The sequence below is a fragment of the Urocitellus parryii genome, chromosome 11, assembly GCF_045843805.1.
Source record: "Urocitellus parryii isolate mUroPar1 chromosome 11, mUroPar1.hap1, whole genome shotgun sequence".
NCBI classification, from domain to species: Eukaryota; Metazoa; Chordata; class Mammalia; order Rodentia; family Sciuridae; genus Urocitellus; species Urocitellus parryii.
The window spans coordinates 26,305,624-26,321,893 of record NC_135541.1 but is presented as its reverse complement, the minus strand read 5'-3'; the positions used below and the strand labels follow the sequence as shown (position 1 = coordinate 26,321,893).

The 16,270-nt window shown below is 56.0% G+C and overlaps 1 protein-coding gene across 2 annotated transcripts in view; it reads left to right on the top strand.

The window, feature by feature from the left end:
* The window catches only part of Hivep3 (HIVEP zinc finger 3), a 54,030-nt gene that overhangs the window by 25,808 nt on the left and 11,952 nt on the right, over positions 1 to 16,270 (top strand). For both annotated transcript variants that reach the window (XM_077791437.1, XM_026410398.2), the window contains exon 3: positions 15,105 to 15,280. In XM_077791437.1, coding sequence (XP_077647563.1) covers positions 15,105 to 15,280 — 176 coding nt within the window. The remainder of the gene's footprint in view (positions 1 to 15,104; positions 15,281 to 16,270) is intronic.

Sequence of the window (16,270 nt, the reverse complement as noted above, 5' to 3'; positions counted from 1 at the left end):
TTGTGAGCCTGGTGTGGTCTGCATGGAGCTAGCGGGAAGAGTGCTTCCGGGAGGCCAGTCAAGGCAAGGGTGGCCCTGCGTGGCGGGAGCCGGGTGCTCAGGGCTGGGTCGTCTTCTACCATCTTGGGAAAATCGCCTCTGCATCTGGAGGCTGAGACCTGGGCTTGGCTGTGCCTGGTGGGCGTGACGGCTGAGGGAAGCGGCCCACCCTGCAGAGCCGGTCACTCCCCATCTAGAGGGTGCAGGAGGAGTACTACCTCCTGGCCCTGAGCCAGGACCAAATGAGAGGACAACTGTAGACGCACAGCACGAGCACTGAGGACCCAGGGGACACACAGAGATGGAGGCAGATGGAAGGGGTGGGCAGGACAGGACAAGGGCAGGAAGAGGTGGGAGGCAGGAGTAATCCCTGGAGCCCGGATTTGAGTCCAGCTCCACTACCTGCCAGGCTGTCATCTTGGGCAAGTTACTTAACCTCTCTGTGCACCCCCCATTTGCAAAATGGGCAGAGGAAGAATAACCACAGTGTGGGGACATTCTGAGGGTTGTGCCATGCTTGCTAGGTGCCCTTAGCTCCCTGTGTCCTAAAGCCCAGCTCTGGCACCCCCTGAGACCCTTGACCAGGAGGCTCAGAGAGGGTGGACCACCTCTGAAGGCAGGGGCTTTGAGGTGAGGTCTGAGGACCAGTTAACAAAGGCAAGGAGAAGGGAGGGGAGGGAAGGAAGGATTTTTCCAGATGCAGGAACCAGTGAGGGCAAAGGTCCAGGCTGACCAGAGGTTAGCACCTTGGAGGGAAATGGTAAAAGAGGTAACAGATGATGGGGTGGCCAGAGAGGATGGGACGGGTGGGCAGGCTTAGGAGGAGCTGTGAGTGGGGATCTCTGAGCTACAAGGGGAAGGCCCCCTGTTTCTTTCCCATCAAATAGAGGAGGCCGAATCGCTCATCTCACTTCTGTGAGGGGAGAATGGACTTGAGGAAATGAAAACTACTATAACTCCCAATGCCCCATGCATGGGGGCTGTTCTTCCCATTGCCAAGGCCTGGTCCTCCTGCGGCTCCCTGCCAGGGTTGGCTCCAGAGACTGGTCCAGCCAGAGCCCTTGTGGAGTCTGCAGTTGCCTCCAAAGAATCTGCAGCCGGTCAGGCCTAGACACACCCCACTCAGGCTTCTTCTTTGCCAGTCACCCTGTGACCTCTCATCCCATGTCTCTGTGCCTTGCACATGCCATCCCCTCCATCTGGAGGGCCATCTCTTCCTCAAAGCCAAGATGCCCCAGTTCCATGGCACCCCTGACCTTCCTCCCACCTGCCCTGCCTGCTGGGCCCCCTGTCCCTCTCGGCCCCAGGATCTCACGTTACCTTCTGCTGACTTTATTGTTTTCTGTTTGGTTCAGATAAATGAGTGCTTCCCCTGATGGCCAACTTTGGAGCCCACAAGCAGGAAAAATAAATTTAATAAAGCCCATAGTTGCCCTAAAACACAGAAGTTTAAACATGTAGACCGTGGGCCTGATCAGAATGATCTTTGGTTTCTGGTGCCACTTACTGGCTGTGTGGCTGAAGGCAAGTCACTGTGCCTCTCTGAGCTCAGCTCCCCATCTGTGGTGTAGGGATGACTCTCTCCACTTCATAGGGCTCCCATGAGGAGCCAGGAGGCTAGAGGAACCCCAGGGTCTGCCCCCACTCTCAGCCAACTGTGCTAGCAGGAGCTGTTCTCATTCATGTGCTCCTGCATTTCTCTGGATGTACTTCCAGCCCCCGGGTTGCCTTCTTGCTGGGGGTGTTTCTAAAAGGCACTTCACATGCTTTAAATAGCAGTGGTAAGTGACACTTCATCTGGCCAGCTGGTACTGCTGGAGAGTTGCCCACAGGCTTTCTGGGGCCTCTGTGTGTGGACTCTGTGCTTGGCCGAGCAGCGGCCCCTGTGCAGGGCAGCGTGGAGGGAGCAGGGCTCACTGGGGAGGGAGGGAATCAAGGATCACTGTTCTGGCTTTGCTCCAGTGGTCGTGTGACCTTTGACAGGGCTCTTGACCTCTCCAGTCTCCCGCCACCTTGTCCCCTCCCTGGGGCCTGGAGGTTCAAGGTGAGCACAGGCCTCCGCGCCCAGATCTTACTGACATGTGTGTCTTCTGAGAGTGCAGCCAGCCTGTCCGGAGAGCCACTCTGACCTGTCCCTGGAGCCTCCCCATCAGCTCTCGGCTGCTAGAGGGCACCATAGCATCACGGGGGCCTTTCTGTGCCCCAAGTCCATGCTGTCCAGCCCTGGGGGAGCTGGTTCTAGTGAGTGAGGGGGAGGGAGGCCTCCCCCCAGGTCAGCTCAGCCTGCCTCCTCCCAGCAGCCTCACTGTGCCTCGGGAGGACCCTGGGGCATCTGCTTGACCCCTGGTGAACTTCACCGAGGACCTGCCTGTGGCATGGCCTGGGCACGGAACCTGTCCCACCCGCCTCCATCCACCGTGCTCCCTACCCACCCGCAGCCACAGCAGCCATCACGTACTAAGGGCACGGACTTGGGGACCTGCCCATGGTCCCTCAAGCTGTAGGGAGCAGGGCTGGCATCACTGTCAGTCCCATTTGCTTCCTGAGCCCACGTTCTTTCCTTCACACCCTGCCACAAACTGGGGTGCCGGTGCTAATCCCTCTCGGCCACATGCGTGGACCCCTGGGGAGACCCTATCCCTGCCCCTGCCTGTGCCCAGGGCCCAGAGGGACCCAGGGAAGAGGAAGGAGAAGATGGAGGTGCTACTGCTTCCCCGGGGCTCATGGTAGGGGTGGGCTCACAATAGGGAGCTCTACCCTCTGCTGTCTGCCCACCTTCCAGTGCTGCGGAGAGCCTTCCTCCTACCAGCAGCGTCTTCTGCAGGGGTGTGTAATACAGAGGTGGGAGGTTCGTGTCCCTCCTCTGCTGTGCACTGGCTCTGTGGCCTCGGGCATGTGGCTTTCCCTCCCTGTGCTTTCTTTTCCTCACTTGGAAAAGAAGCTTGACATCACCCCCCTCACTGGGTTCCAAGATGGAATCAGTGGAGTCCCGAAATTAGGAAGAGGCCTCGTAAGTGCCACAGGACGGCAGGTGTCAGTGTGCAGTGGTGTTGCTTCTGTTGTGCGGCCAGGGCAGGAAACGGCTGAGTAGCTGCATTGAGTCCTGTGAGCCACAGGCCAAGACATCGTCAGCAACCCAGAGAGCCCTTGATAGCAGAGGTGACGTGGAGTGCCCATCCGCCGAGGTGTGGCCTCGCGCCCACCAGGCAAGGAAGGAGGCTCTGTGGCACAGTGCCAGAAACTTTATTCAAGATTGTGTGTGGCTTGCAGCTCCACGGTGGGCACTTGTCACTGGAATGAGTTGAGGCGAGGCATTGGCTCCTGAGATGAAGGCTGGGAAGGTGCCTAAGGGGACAGTGCATGACAAAGATGGGCCAGGAGACGGGACTATTCTAAGAAGCTGAACTGTTGCATGAGGTCGGACCCTTGCACTAGGTGCCGTCCCCAGCCAGTGGAAAGCCTTTCCATGTGGTTCAGAAGCACCGGCCTGCCCTTCCGCATCCGCAGCCTCTGCCCCTTTCTGTCTCCCAGGCCGGGCCTGCTTTCTTGGGCCCAGCATCTGGGTCATGAGCACATTCACTGGTCAAGAGCAGTCACTGCTCAGATCACCATGTGTTTGAGTCTCTGACAAGATGTCACAGAAATGACATTGCTGAAGGACAGCCGAGACAGCAATGACAACCCTCCAGCTCGGTCTTAATGGATGAGCTCTAGAAGCTTCTGATAGCCACGTTTCTCACCTGCTTCCCTCTGTGAAAACCATGCCTCCCTCTGTCCTGTTAAGAACTGTGCAAAGCATAGGGCACACCTCACAGGAGGCAGAGGAGGTGGGACCAGCGGGCAGGAGCCCCAATCACCCCCTGATTCTGCAGTTTGGAGCCAAGCCGTGGCTCAGCCACCCCACCTTCTGCTCATGGAGACAACAAGTTGCCCCAACTTGGAGCAGTCAGGCCTTTAAGGTGAGGGGTGAAGCACTATTGTAAGTTTAAAGCTTGCCCAGTCCTGGCAACGGGCTCAGCAGAGAAGTCTTGTTCCATGCTTTTCAAATGCAGGTACCAAATCCCTTTATTCCTCACCTGGAATTTCTTCTGACCCTGTCACCTTCTTGTGCCCATCAACCTGCATGAAATCTAACAGGTTAACTTCACAGGGGCTTTTTATTGGCCCTGCATAATTTTTATCCAGACCTTGATCTTTTGTCCTACTGATTTCCATGTCAGAAGGGTAAGAGCAGCACAAACTGGTGTCCTATGGTCCCATGTCCTCGGGAGACCTGAAGCAAGATCTCCAGCACCATTGTTTAATGGTAAAGTCTGGGTGCTAAAGTGTGTCACGTCCTCAGCCAACAATCCCGTCCACGTTGCTGGTACGCCATCCTTGCCGATGTCTCCCTCTCCACCCCCATCCCCTGGGGTGCTGCTGCTCTGCACCATCTTCTCGGGCCACCCTCCTTCCTCTGCACCCACACCGTCTCCACCCTTCCCTTCTTCTTGCTGCTTCCCTCCTTCTTTCTCACCAGCTGATGGTCCCCCTGTCACCAGGGATGGACAGCAGTACCAGCCTCAGGGCACCATATCCCTGCCTTCCCTTTGGAGCTGGGTGAGGGTCACATCCCAGGGACTTAATCAAAGTGGGAGGGGAGAAGAGCATCCCAGACAGGGAGTTCTGTTCAGAGGGGTGTTCTGTTCAGAGGCCTTATTTTAAAAGCAGAGCAATCATGGGGGTGTGGTGGGAAACACCTGTAGTTCTAGGTACTCCAGAGGATGAGGCAGGAGGATCACCAATTGAAAGCCAGCCTGGGCAACTTAAAGAGATCCTGTACCAAAATATAAAAGGGATGGGGATGTAGCTCAGAGGTAATGTGCCCCTGGGTTCAATCTCCAGTACTGGGGGCAGGGAGTAGTACACTCAGGAAGGATTCAGGAGAGAAGAGATGTGGGCAAACCCCTGTCAGTACACGACACTCCTGCCCCTGGCTCACAAAGGCTCCTTCCCCCCACCCAGGGCTCTGGGCACCCCTAAAGAGCTCACCACAGTGAAAACCTGCCCTGATGTAGGAAAATCACATGTCCATAGGGAGGGGTAGAGGACCAGGGCTTTTGTTGAAGGGGTGGTTCAGCCTGGAGTGATACCTGGGAGTTCCTATAATGAAACAATGTCACAGCCAGGGCCACCAGCCACCTGCTCTGCATGGTCGGCAGCAGCTCTCTGTCTGGGGCTGGGAGCCACGAGCAGGTAGGAGCTCTACAGTTTGGTTCTTCAGCGTCCCCATCCCTATCCAGCGCCCTGTCAGCGTCCTTATCAACAGATTGTCTCACCCTCTGAGCCAGGACAACACCCTTCCTTCCTTCCTCCCTGTTTTCCCACTCACCCCCTCACCTATTTGTGGCTGATGTGGCAGGAATGCTGTGTCCATTTAGATTCCCACCAGACCCTCTGGACCTTGAGTCCAGCTTCCTCCCACACAGGAATCTGTATTTCCCTGAACTTAAATGGTTTTAACATTAGTTAGCTTTCCCTGACTATAACAAAATACCTGAGAAAAACAACTAACAGGTGGACTTTGGAGCCAGGGCTTTTCTAAGCTGACCTCAGGTGGCTTTCCAGCCTCAGTTCCTGCTATTTGTCCCCAGGGCTGTCATATGAAATCAGGCCAAAATTTCTATTTAATTTCTGTAAAAAAGTGCCCCCACAGCGTAAACTATAAACAATAGCTGTCTTCTTCCAAGCTAGAGATTGCACCTCTGACCCTCGTTGACATTTTTTGAGTGCTTTTTTGTAAATAAAATGTATGTTCGTCAATGTTAACAAAGTGGAAAAGATAACATATGGGAAGGGATTGGCACAGAGCAGGCACCCCAAAACTACGAGCTCAGGTGCAGGTGGAGGCCCTGGGTCCCCACAGTTCTGGCCCTTGTGTGTTGAGAACACTGGCCACAGAGTTCCACCAAGGCAGGAGGAAGTATCTGGTCACTTCCCACCTGCTTCTGTTGAGACAAGAGAGTGAGGTCGGAAGAACATTAGAGGGAGACATGATCCTATATCACACTGGGCTGGGTCCAGCTCCACTTGAGGCCTGTGTCCTGGGCAACTCCACCCTTAAAAGAGTTAGCCTGGAAGAGTCCAGGAGAAGGTGGCCAGTCCAGGGAGGACTCCGTCACGCATGGAATTGTTCAAGGATGTGAAAACACTGGAGCTATGAAGTCTCAGGTGGAGTCTTATCTTTTGGAGACCGTTCTGTGAAAGAGAAGCTGGACTAGACAGAGCCCAGGTGATGGGTGAGAGCACAGGCCACCAGAAAGCAGGGGACGCCTGGGAAACTGTGAGTCTCCAGGTGCCAAAGATGGACGGGCCGTGGGAGGGGACAGCCCTGCCAGAGGAAGCACAGGGCCCCTCTGTGTCGGAGGTGTGAAGGATCTTGCAAGCACCAGTGTTCTCTCCCAGTGATTTCCAAATTGTTTTCACATCACAGGACTCTTTACACCAGGTTCAGTTGACACAGACACCCGCTCTCTGAAAGACAACTCGATTCAGAGCGGCTGTGGGAGGAAGGACCCCAGGAACGCCCTGCTCAGCCTCCCCATGCCCACCCCCCACAGATCCTGAGCAGTTTGTAAGTCCGTGTTCGAGAACCCAGCTGGCCCAGGCTGCTGCAGGCTGGCACCACTCCAAACCCTCTCTGCTTCCAGGAGTCCACTCCTCTCTGTCGGTTTCACTTCTCTGAACATGAGGGGCCCAGGCTTCTGGCTGCCTGCCTGCCTCCCTAATCTCCCTGTCTGGTCGGAAACAGGGTGTGGGCCGCATTCTGCAGACCTAAGCTGACTTCAGCCGGGCTTGGTGCCTGCGGGGTGGTGCTTAGGCGTCTGACTTGGTCAGTGAGAGGTCACTGCGCCACATCTCCGCCTATCAAGCCCCTCGCGTGGAATAAGAAGGCTCTTCCTGTTCTCACCGCCAGGCGGGTGTCACAGCGCTAGGCCACCTCTGTCTTGCCAGCTGAGGCTGGAAACTGGTGTTGAAAGATCGTGACATAAAGCCAAGAAATGGTGAAAATGGTACTTGTGGGTAGCAAGCCTGCCAACTGGACAGGGACTGGTCTTGGCAGTAGGGTGCTTCCAGAAGGTCTAAAAGAAGGAGTCCTTGAACCGCTCTTGTCTCTCTAGAATCTGTGGCCTCTATCTTCCTGCCCCAGCCTCTCCCTGGCCTCTGGCACTGCCTCTACTCCATCCTCCACTCAAAGACCAGGAGTCTCCCAGGTCAGCCCCCGCAGACCCCACAGCCACCTGAGATACTACCACCATCCCCCCACCCCCCGCCACTGCCCTTTGTCCACTTTCTACTCCTGTCTCTGTCTGTTTTGTGATCTCTTCAGTGGCTGTGAGTCACTCTCGAGACCAAGGTCAGTCTTATGAAGCTTCATACTCCCGGCCCTGGACCAGCCTCAGGCCCAGACCAGACCTAAATAGGTATTGAGTAGACAGAACCCTGCTCGCAGCTCACACCGCTGCACACAGACTCCACTGGCGGTGGGCTTGGTGCCTGGTTGGATCACGTGTGTGTGGCCTGGCACTCCTGGCACAGCAGGCCCGGGTCTGGACAGTGCCTCAAATACCCCCCCCCCACCCCAGACATTAGGATGTGATGTCATTTCTGCAGAACCTGGTCAAGAGGAGGATCTGAGACGTGCTCAGAACCCAGTGTGAGCTTCCCCATGACCCACAGTTCAGCCGCCCCGACTCATTTTCCACCAAGGCATGTGCTTCCTACTTTGGACAACTGAGTATTTTTAGCAGATCCACAGCTCGGCAGGCTGGGCCACCTGCCTCCAGCTCCACTCCCCACAGACATCCCTTCCTTTTTGAGCTTCTGTCGGGGAGTAGACAAGCCAGCCAGCTCACTGTGGCCAGACCTCCAGGGTGCAGTGACCGCTGGGAACCAGACCTGAGCCTGGCTTCACAGGACACAGGCTTGCCCTCAAAAGCAGGCCTCAATACAGAGTGGGTTTCTGATCGCTCGCTTTGTGCGATTATACCCAAGTGGTGTTCCCCCGAGGGGGAAGCACGTGGAGCTATGAGATGATAATAAAATCAGAAGGTTGACAAGCCTTCAGAGTATCCAATTTGGAGGAGAGGTGAGGTTTGATAATTAAGTATTAATAATAAATGGAAAAGTCAATAACATAAATGTGGAATTGCCTCATAGAATCTCAGATTAGGAAGGTCACTCGGAGGACATTGAGTTCATCTTTCCTTTAAGAGAATAACACAGCTTGGTGGAGAGAAAAGTCCTGCTAGAAGGAGAGATGTGCCTTTGTCTACTAGCTGTATGACCTTGAGGAAGTTACTTCAAACCTGAAGTTCAGCTCCCAACTCGATCTGCCTCTCCTTGTTTGGTTTTGGAGGGTTTTTTGGTTTGTTTATTTGGGATATATATATACTGCGATTGAACTGAGGGGCACTTTACCACAAGCCACATTCCCAGCTCTTTTTATTATTTAATTTGAGACAGGGTCTTGCTAAGTTACTTAGGGCCTTGCCAAGTTGCTGAAGCTGGCTTTGACACGTGATCCTCCTGCCTCAACCTCTGGAGCCTCTGGAATTACGGGTGTGCACCACCACACCTGGCTAGGAAGTGTTTTTAAAAACAGAATTGCACAGCAGTTGAACACCTGAACTTTGTAGCCAGGCAACGTGCGTTCAAGTTCTAACTCTATCAACTCACAGGCTGTGTGGCTTCAGGCAGGTTACTTAACCTGTTGCTGTTTTCTGGTGTAAATGGAGTGAGTGGAGCCCCAGTCTTACAGGCCTGTCGTGTGGTTTAAATGAGGTAATACATGCAAAGCATTTAAAATAGTGCTTGGCACCCAGGAGGAGCTATTTGAAGTTTGCTAATATTTTAAAAAAAAAAAAAACATCTGGATGTGAGCTTTTCTTGAAAGCGCTAGAAGATGTGACAGCCGCGTGCCACACTTGGCTAGATGGGTGTACTCCCTGTCCTTGTAGAGAGAGAGTGTGTCCTGCCTTCCAGTTCTGCACAGTGCCCACCACTCCCCTGTCCTTAGGCCTCCTCTGCTTTGCTCACCACAGTGCCAGCCATGCCCCCGGGCACCCTGAGCCTGCGCTGGGTCTTAGGGGTGAATATGAAGTAGCTGATGAAATGCCCATATCCCTTTTGCAATGGTGAACCAGAAGGTCCACCTACAGCCTTCTGGCACTGTGCCAGACATGCCATTGCTCATGGCAGCCGGAACTCCTTCCTGTTCATCTAGCCCCTGTGGGAACTCGGCTGATGATGGGGAGCTCATTACCTTATAGAGCAGCTTCATTGATGAATCTGTCCCATTCAGAGCCAGGAAGAGCAACCTCATCCATCGCTCTGCCTGAAATCCTTTTAAATTCCCATCCCACCAGGTCTTGTGGAACCCAGAGCAGCGTGTTTGGTATGCCACCTCCTTTGGGAACACTGTGCCAAGCCCCTATGGGCTGGGTGGAACTTATGGGTCTGATTGCCTCTGGAGAGTCTGAGGCCACAGCGCAAGGTGTCACGTGCTGATTGTTCAGGCAGGCAGCTCAGCTCAGCAGCTATGGGCAGTGGGGACCCTGACCAAGTCCAGCTGTGTGACCCTGGCCAAGTCAGCCCCAGGGTCAGATCTGGGCTCTCACCCCCACTTCACACTTTCTAGCTGTCTAATAAGTTGGGACAACTCTCTGTTTCTCTTTGCATCTGGATTAGAGGCAGTGCATAAGACCCTCCTGTTCACAGGCTGCTGGAGCAGCTTTCTTTTCCATTGAGACCCCGAGTCTTAGAGCAAGAGAATGAAAGCAGAGTCATCCAGGAAGAGCCCACCAATTCCATGCCCAGGCAGTCACCCATCATCTCCTGACTCCAAGCAGCAGGACAGAAATCTGCTTTCTACCAGGGCTCCAGGATCCTGGTGATGTAGCCACGGGGGCCTCTGGCCCTCCTCCACGGAACCCCTGGCAGACACAGTTCTGAACCTCAGGCAAACAGGTGGCCCAACCTCAAACTCAAGGTCCCTCCAGCCAGGATATCTGAAACCCACAGAAGAAGCTCATTTCCTTTAAGAGCACAGCCATACCGCCTGACCAAGGCCCCTGGCTTATCAGGACAGCAGAAGACAGGCAGGCAGTGGGCCCGCAGTCCACCGTTCCAGACCTGTCTGTGGAGGGCTGTCTTGCAGCCTCAGAGCAGGCAGGGGATTAGTCCCCTCCCCGCATGGGATCAGGGCAGCCTATGACCCAGGTCTCCAAGGAGCAGCCTGAGGTGGAGGAGGTGGCAGCGAGCAGACCTGGGAGGAAGGCCTGTGCCCCAGGAAGGCCCCCGCACAGGCCTGCTTTCCGGCCCTAGCCTTCTCAGAGCATTTGCTGCAGCCGTGGACACCTGGGGATTCCAGCCCAGGGCTGAACTTTCAGGAAGGGCTGGGTAGAGACGGATACCATTCTTGCTTGTGTGCAGTGTCACAGGTCCCTGGGAAACCAGAGAGGGAAGGTGCCAAGAAAGCCTTGGTGGGTTCCATCTGAGAGTGGGAGTGCAGCAAGTCTACATGGGGACGGGGACTAAGTAGGAAGATCATGTCAGGGTGATCCTGGCCATGTCACTTGAACCTTTTAGGGCTTTGTTCCTGTTTGTTAACTTTCTGTTACTGTGACAAAATACTTGAAATAATTGACTTAAAGGAGGAAAGGTTTGCTTTGGCTCATGGTTTCAGAGGTTTCAGTTCGTGGCCACTTGAACCATCACCTGTGGGCCTTTGGTGAGGAAGCACTTCATGGTGGGGAGCATATGGTGGAGGAAGCTGCTCATCTCATGGTGGCCATGAAGCAGAGAGAGAGGAAGGGACCAGGGTCCCAATTTCCCCTTCAAGGGCACACCCGGGTGTCCTAACTTCCCCCAATGACTGCCTCCCTAGAGGTAGACCTTACCTGCCCCAGGTCCCCCAGGTGGATGTTGAGGGGATGTTCAGCCTTGTAGTCCTGGTTGGAGCTGGAGAGAGGAGGGGGAGCCGTGAGTGCTCAGGTGGGAAGCCACCTGGGGAAGGTGCCAGGTGAGAGGCACACAGGCTGAAGCCTGGGGGGAAAGAAGAGGGCTGCACAGGAGGCGCAGTCTAGAGGGAACGTCACCCCAGCCACGCAGTTGCCTCCAGAAGGCAGGGAAGAGGGTAGACAGGGTACTGTGACCCTGTGAGCTTGGCATGGACTGGTGGTCAGCAGAGCCGGACTGCAGTGACCCAGGGAGCGTGGAGTGGTGAGGGGATGGACAGCAGGACGGAGGGCCCTTTCCAACCTCGGTCTGGGCAGGGAAGCAGAGGAGCTGGAGCTGGAACGGCTTGGGATCAAGGAGGCTTGTGATGGAGAGAGCGGAGCCTGTGTCTGTGGTTGGAAGGAGCCAGGAGGTGACAGTGAATAGGGTGGGACCTCTGTGCAGGCAGCAAAGCCAGGTCCTCAGGCAGGAGGAGCAGCCCACATTGAATCACAGCTGCCCCATGCCTGTCCCTGGGCTGTGCTCTTAGGAAACACAAAGACAAGGCGTGGACCGGGCCTTCATGGAGGAGAGGAGTCGCAGGATCCCATTTTTTGCCAGAGCTGTGTCTTCCAGGGCCTGGGGTGCTCGGCCCTTAGCGGCCCTCCACAGGCTCTCCATCACCTTGAGCCCCACTGGCCGCCCTTCTGAAAGACGTCTCCTCTGGGCGTCCAAACCACAGTTCTCTCCTGGCTCCTGGCTTCTCTGACCTTCCTCTGTTTGGGGCAGGTTTCCTGGTACCATATTTTCTGCTCACCCTTATCCTTGGGGCCACCCAGGCCTCTGCCATGACACGGTACTGGTCTGGTTTTTCTTTCTCTTGTGTGCTCACCTTCTCCAAGCAGGTCTGCACAAACTCTCCTGCGTCCCACAGATCCCCATGTGCTCGACGTTCCTTCACGTCTCTCTCACTGAGTGTGAGACACAGCAGTTGAAAATCAGAATCCCCCATCGCATCCCTCTCACGCTTGAACGGTGCCTCCTGAGGGGGCCAAGCTGCAAACTTTGGATCTTTGTTTCTCCCTCATTCTGACCCCTACCCCAACCAGATGGCCACCAACGTCTTCTGGCGTCCACACTCGAAGACCCTCGGGTCTGTCCTGGCACAGGAGCCCACACTCACTCCCCTCCTCCAAACCACACCCACCCATCCAGAACTGCCCTGAGACTTTATATCTACAAGAGAGACAACTTTGAGCAAGTCTCAACTCCTTAAGGTGGCATTGGATGGTGATCCCCCTGCCCTGCCTGTCCAGCCTCAACTCCTCTCGTCCACCCCCCCCCAAGGCCTTTATCAACCCTGCCGCTGCTCCTGGGGTCCCTGCTGGGAGTCCTCCCAACTACCTGTCACCATCCTCCCCGACTGCTCCCACTCGGGCTCTCCCTCTGTGCAGAGGGCACACACCTTCTGTGGCCTGGCAAAGTGTGGTACATGGTTCTGTGTGTGCCCCAACCCCAGTCAAGTCACCGCCCAGAGGACTCAGTCTCTCTTTCTTTCTCTCTGAAGACCATGCACCGTTCGCTTGAGCTTGATATGGAGGGAGAAATGCAGGGGGCTGGGATAACTGAGGTGGACTGGCGCTAGGACCTTAGCACAGAGCGGAGCCCAGATGCAGCAGAGGTCAGAGAGGCTGTGGGCAGCAGGAGGGTGCAGGAAATCTGACTCCAAAGGACACCATCGTGCCAGGTGGTCAGAGGAACTCAAGCTTCGTGGACCCGCCGGGCAGGGCCGGGTGGAGGTTGAAGCCAGGTGGCAGCAGGAACCTCCGGTGCAAAGAGGAGGTCCGGCCATCCTCTCGTCGTCTCCTGGCTGGGAAAGGGTGCCCTGTCTCAACCTGCTTCCCCTGGGTCCCAGGGAACAGAGGGTCATGGGAATTAAAATCCTGTGTGGACAGCTGCCTGATGCTGAAGAGTTATCATTTAGTAGGCAGACATCCCTGTTTGACGGGAGGGTGCTCTTCCTAATAGCACAATAGTCACTTCTCCCCACCCCTCCTCCAGAGCCTGCAGTTCCTCCTCTTGAACACAAGATGGCGCGTGCCCTTGACCAGGGTTGAGGTGGCCTGGGGCCTGAGGACCCTGCCTGACTGGCTGGTCAGCACCTGTTAAGGTGAAGGAAGGACAGTGTTAGGTTCCTTAAGAGGCAGATGGACAAATCTAAGGTGACCAAAAAAACAGGCCCATAGGGGACAGCAATTCACATGCGAGTGGGCATGAGTGGGCAGTGTGTGTGTGTGATAGAGTATAGGGTATGAGTGCAGAGGTTTGTGAGCACCTGAGCATGGCAGTGTAAGAGGGGTGTGTGTGTGTGTGTGTGTGAGCGCGTGTGCGTGTGTGAATATGAGGAGTGTGGTGGCAGTGGAGGCACGAATGAGGGTATGAGCGTGAGTATGGGGCATGAGTGTGAGAGAGTGTGAGGTCTGTGTGAGGTCTGAGCCTGTGAGGGTGGGTGTGAGAGTGAAAGTGTGAGGGGGCTGGAACTAGGGTGTGTGAGAGAGAGAGAGACTGAGCATGAGTCGTGCATTTGGACTTGAGTGTGGGGATGTGTGTATGAGCGTGAGTGTAGGGTGTCTGAGTGTGAGTGTGGAGGGGTGTGCAGCTGGTGTGGGGGCGTACATGTGTGAGGGTGCATGAGTGTGTGGATGTGAATGGGAGTCTGAGTATACGTGAGAGAGAGTTTGAGGGACGTGTATAATTGGGGTGTGAGTGTGATTGGGTGTGTGCGGGTGCAGGTGAGTGTGGGGTGTGGGGTGACCCTTCTGCTGCTGCCTGCAGCCCCTCACAGAGCCCTGTCTCAGGCCCATCCCTGTGACATTCTCTTAGCCCTCAGCTGAGGCTCCTGAAGCAGGGTGGGGCCCTTGTCACCTCCTGTCCCCCCTCCAGTCCCCATCACTCCCTGGCCTCTCTCTTGAGTGTGGTGATGGGCAGCTCTTGCTGCAGGCGTTGAAGGCGTGCTCACCTCCTGCAAAGCACCCTGCCAGCGGCCCTGAGGCTCCGTGAGTCAGAAAGCTCTCTCCTGGAAGCCGGCCAGGATTCCCCACTGCCTGCCACAGCCTCGCCCACCTGCGTCTGCAGACGTGCTCATTTGTAGTGCCAGAATATGGCAGTCCGCGCATCGTCGGTTGAGCCTGTGGGCCTTGTGGGCTTCCTCCTGCTGATGGAAATGAGAGTGTCCAGTTCAGGGTCCTGGGGTCAGTGGCCCTGAGCCCCAGCAAATGGGTTGGCCAGTCCAGAGGCCCCTGAGAGTGGCTGGTGCTTCCTGATGGGACTGGGAATCTGTTTCCTACAGAGCGTGATGGAGCCGGGGGCGAGGGAGAGAGCACGGGGCTCCTGGCCACCAGGCTCTGAAACCAGGAAAATAATGGTGGTCCCTGGCATTTGCCTCCCTGGAGCATCGGGGTGTCTTCCTGACGGCTTGCTTTCACCCCTCCTGGGAAATGGACGGGCTCAGGGTAGGCAGGTTCAGATCCTGGTTCTGTCCCTTTCTGGCTGTGGGATCCTGGGTGAACGTCTCACCCTCTCTGAACCTGGGGTCAGGTCAGGTCCTCTTTGTTGTGAGGTCATTGTGATTTAATTCAGGTCAAGTGCCCGGCACAAGGTGAGCTGGGTGAATCACAGCTTCTAGAGCTGCTGCTGTTATTTTGTGGGATTTGACTCTGTGACTCTGGTGGCCTACGGTGGCTGTTCTGTGTGGCGCTCACTCTCTGTGGCCCGGTGGTCAGGGCTGGTTGTGGAAAGGAGGCTGTCAGAAATGCGCTTCGTGTCCCCTGGCAGGAAGCACCTGCCTGCCACTCTAGGGAGAAAGGCAGGTGTGGCGGGCGTACCTTTCAGAGGTGGCCGGGTGCAGGGGTCCACTGTGGATCCCCAGGGCGCCTTCTCCCTCCCAGCCCACGGTGCTCAACATTCTCCACTCCAGGCGTCGTGACCGGGCTGGGCAAAGCTAGGAAACCGTGCATCTTCTGAGGTGGGAACCTGCCTCTTCTCCTCCCCTTTTTTTTTTTCCTTTACATGACACCTGTTGCTCATAGGTACAAATCAAACGAAGAGTATGTATATGTGCGAGGCCGCGGCCGAGGGAAATATGTTTGTGAGGAGTGTGGAATTCGCTGCAAGAAGCCCAGCATGCTGAAGAAACACATCCGCACCCACACTGACGTCCGACCCTATGTGTGCAAGCACTGTCACTTTGCTTTTAAAACCAAAGGTAAGAGACAGTCAGCTGGGGCACTGGCTCTGCCCCTTGCAGGGAGCTCCCCTCTGGGAGCCCCAGCACAGACCTGTTTGCCTGGGGCCTGACATTCATCTCCTGAGTTCCCACCCCACTTGGTGCCTATGGCAGAACAGGCAGCTCCAGACTGGGCAGTGGCACCCACGGCTGCCCCCGGCAGGTGCTCCTGGATCCCGCACACAGCCCCTCCTCCCACCGGCACACCTCCTCACCTCCCTGGGGACACACCCCCTCATCTCCCTGGGGGCACACTGCCCAGCTCTTGGTTTCCTACTTATCTCATCGCTCTTCCTTCTGCATGTCTCCGTAGCCGTTAATCCACTGATCTGATAACGTCCAGCATCCACACCCACCCGTCACTGCCACTCTTGCATTTGGAAATCCATCCCACCCTGGGCCACTCGGCACACTCGCATGCTCACACGTCTTGTGCAGAGTTCACTCCTGCCCCACCCCTCCTCACCCCCTCCACCCCCCCCCCCCCCGCCATGCCCCTGCTCTGCCAGGCTTCTCAGTAGCCTTTAGCAAAGGGCCCAGCAGCCCCACCCCTAGACCAGCAGCGTCACTCCTGCTCCGGCCACAACCCACATCAGGGTCAGGACAGGCTCTGGCAGTCACCTGTGAAAGGAAGGACCGGCTGTTGAGAGCATGCATCCCAGAGAGCTGTGATGGGTCTCAGCAGTGGCCTGGCCGCCGGGGGTTGGATGAACCAGGTCCATGAGATTCTTGGATGGACTTAGTTAGTTCTTTCCCTGTAAGACCTGCAGGGAGGGTCCTGCCTCTTGCTCACTGTTTTGGGGAGCTGAGCAGAATGGGGTGCCTCGGAGGGGGGCACAGGCCCTCAGCACCCTAGTGGATCAGTTCTCATGCTTTGCAAATGCCCGCGTCATGGTTTGGACACAAGGGTGCTATCTTCTCCTTTGAGCATGTTGGGGCCCTTCATGATGGCCCCACATTGTTTTCCAG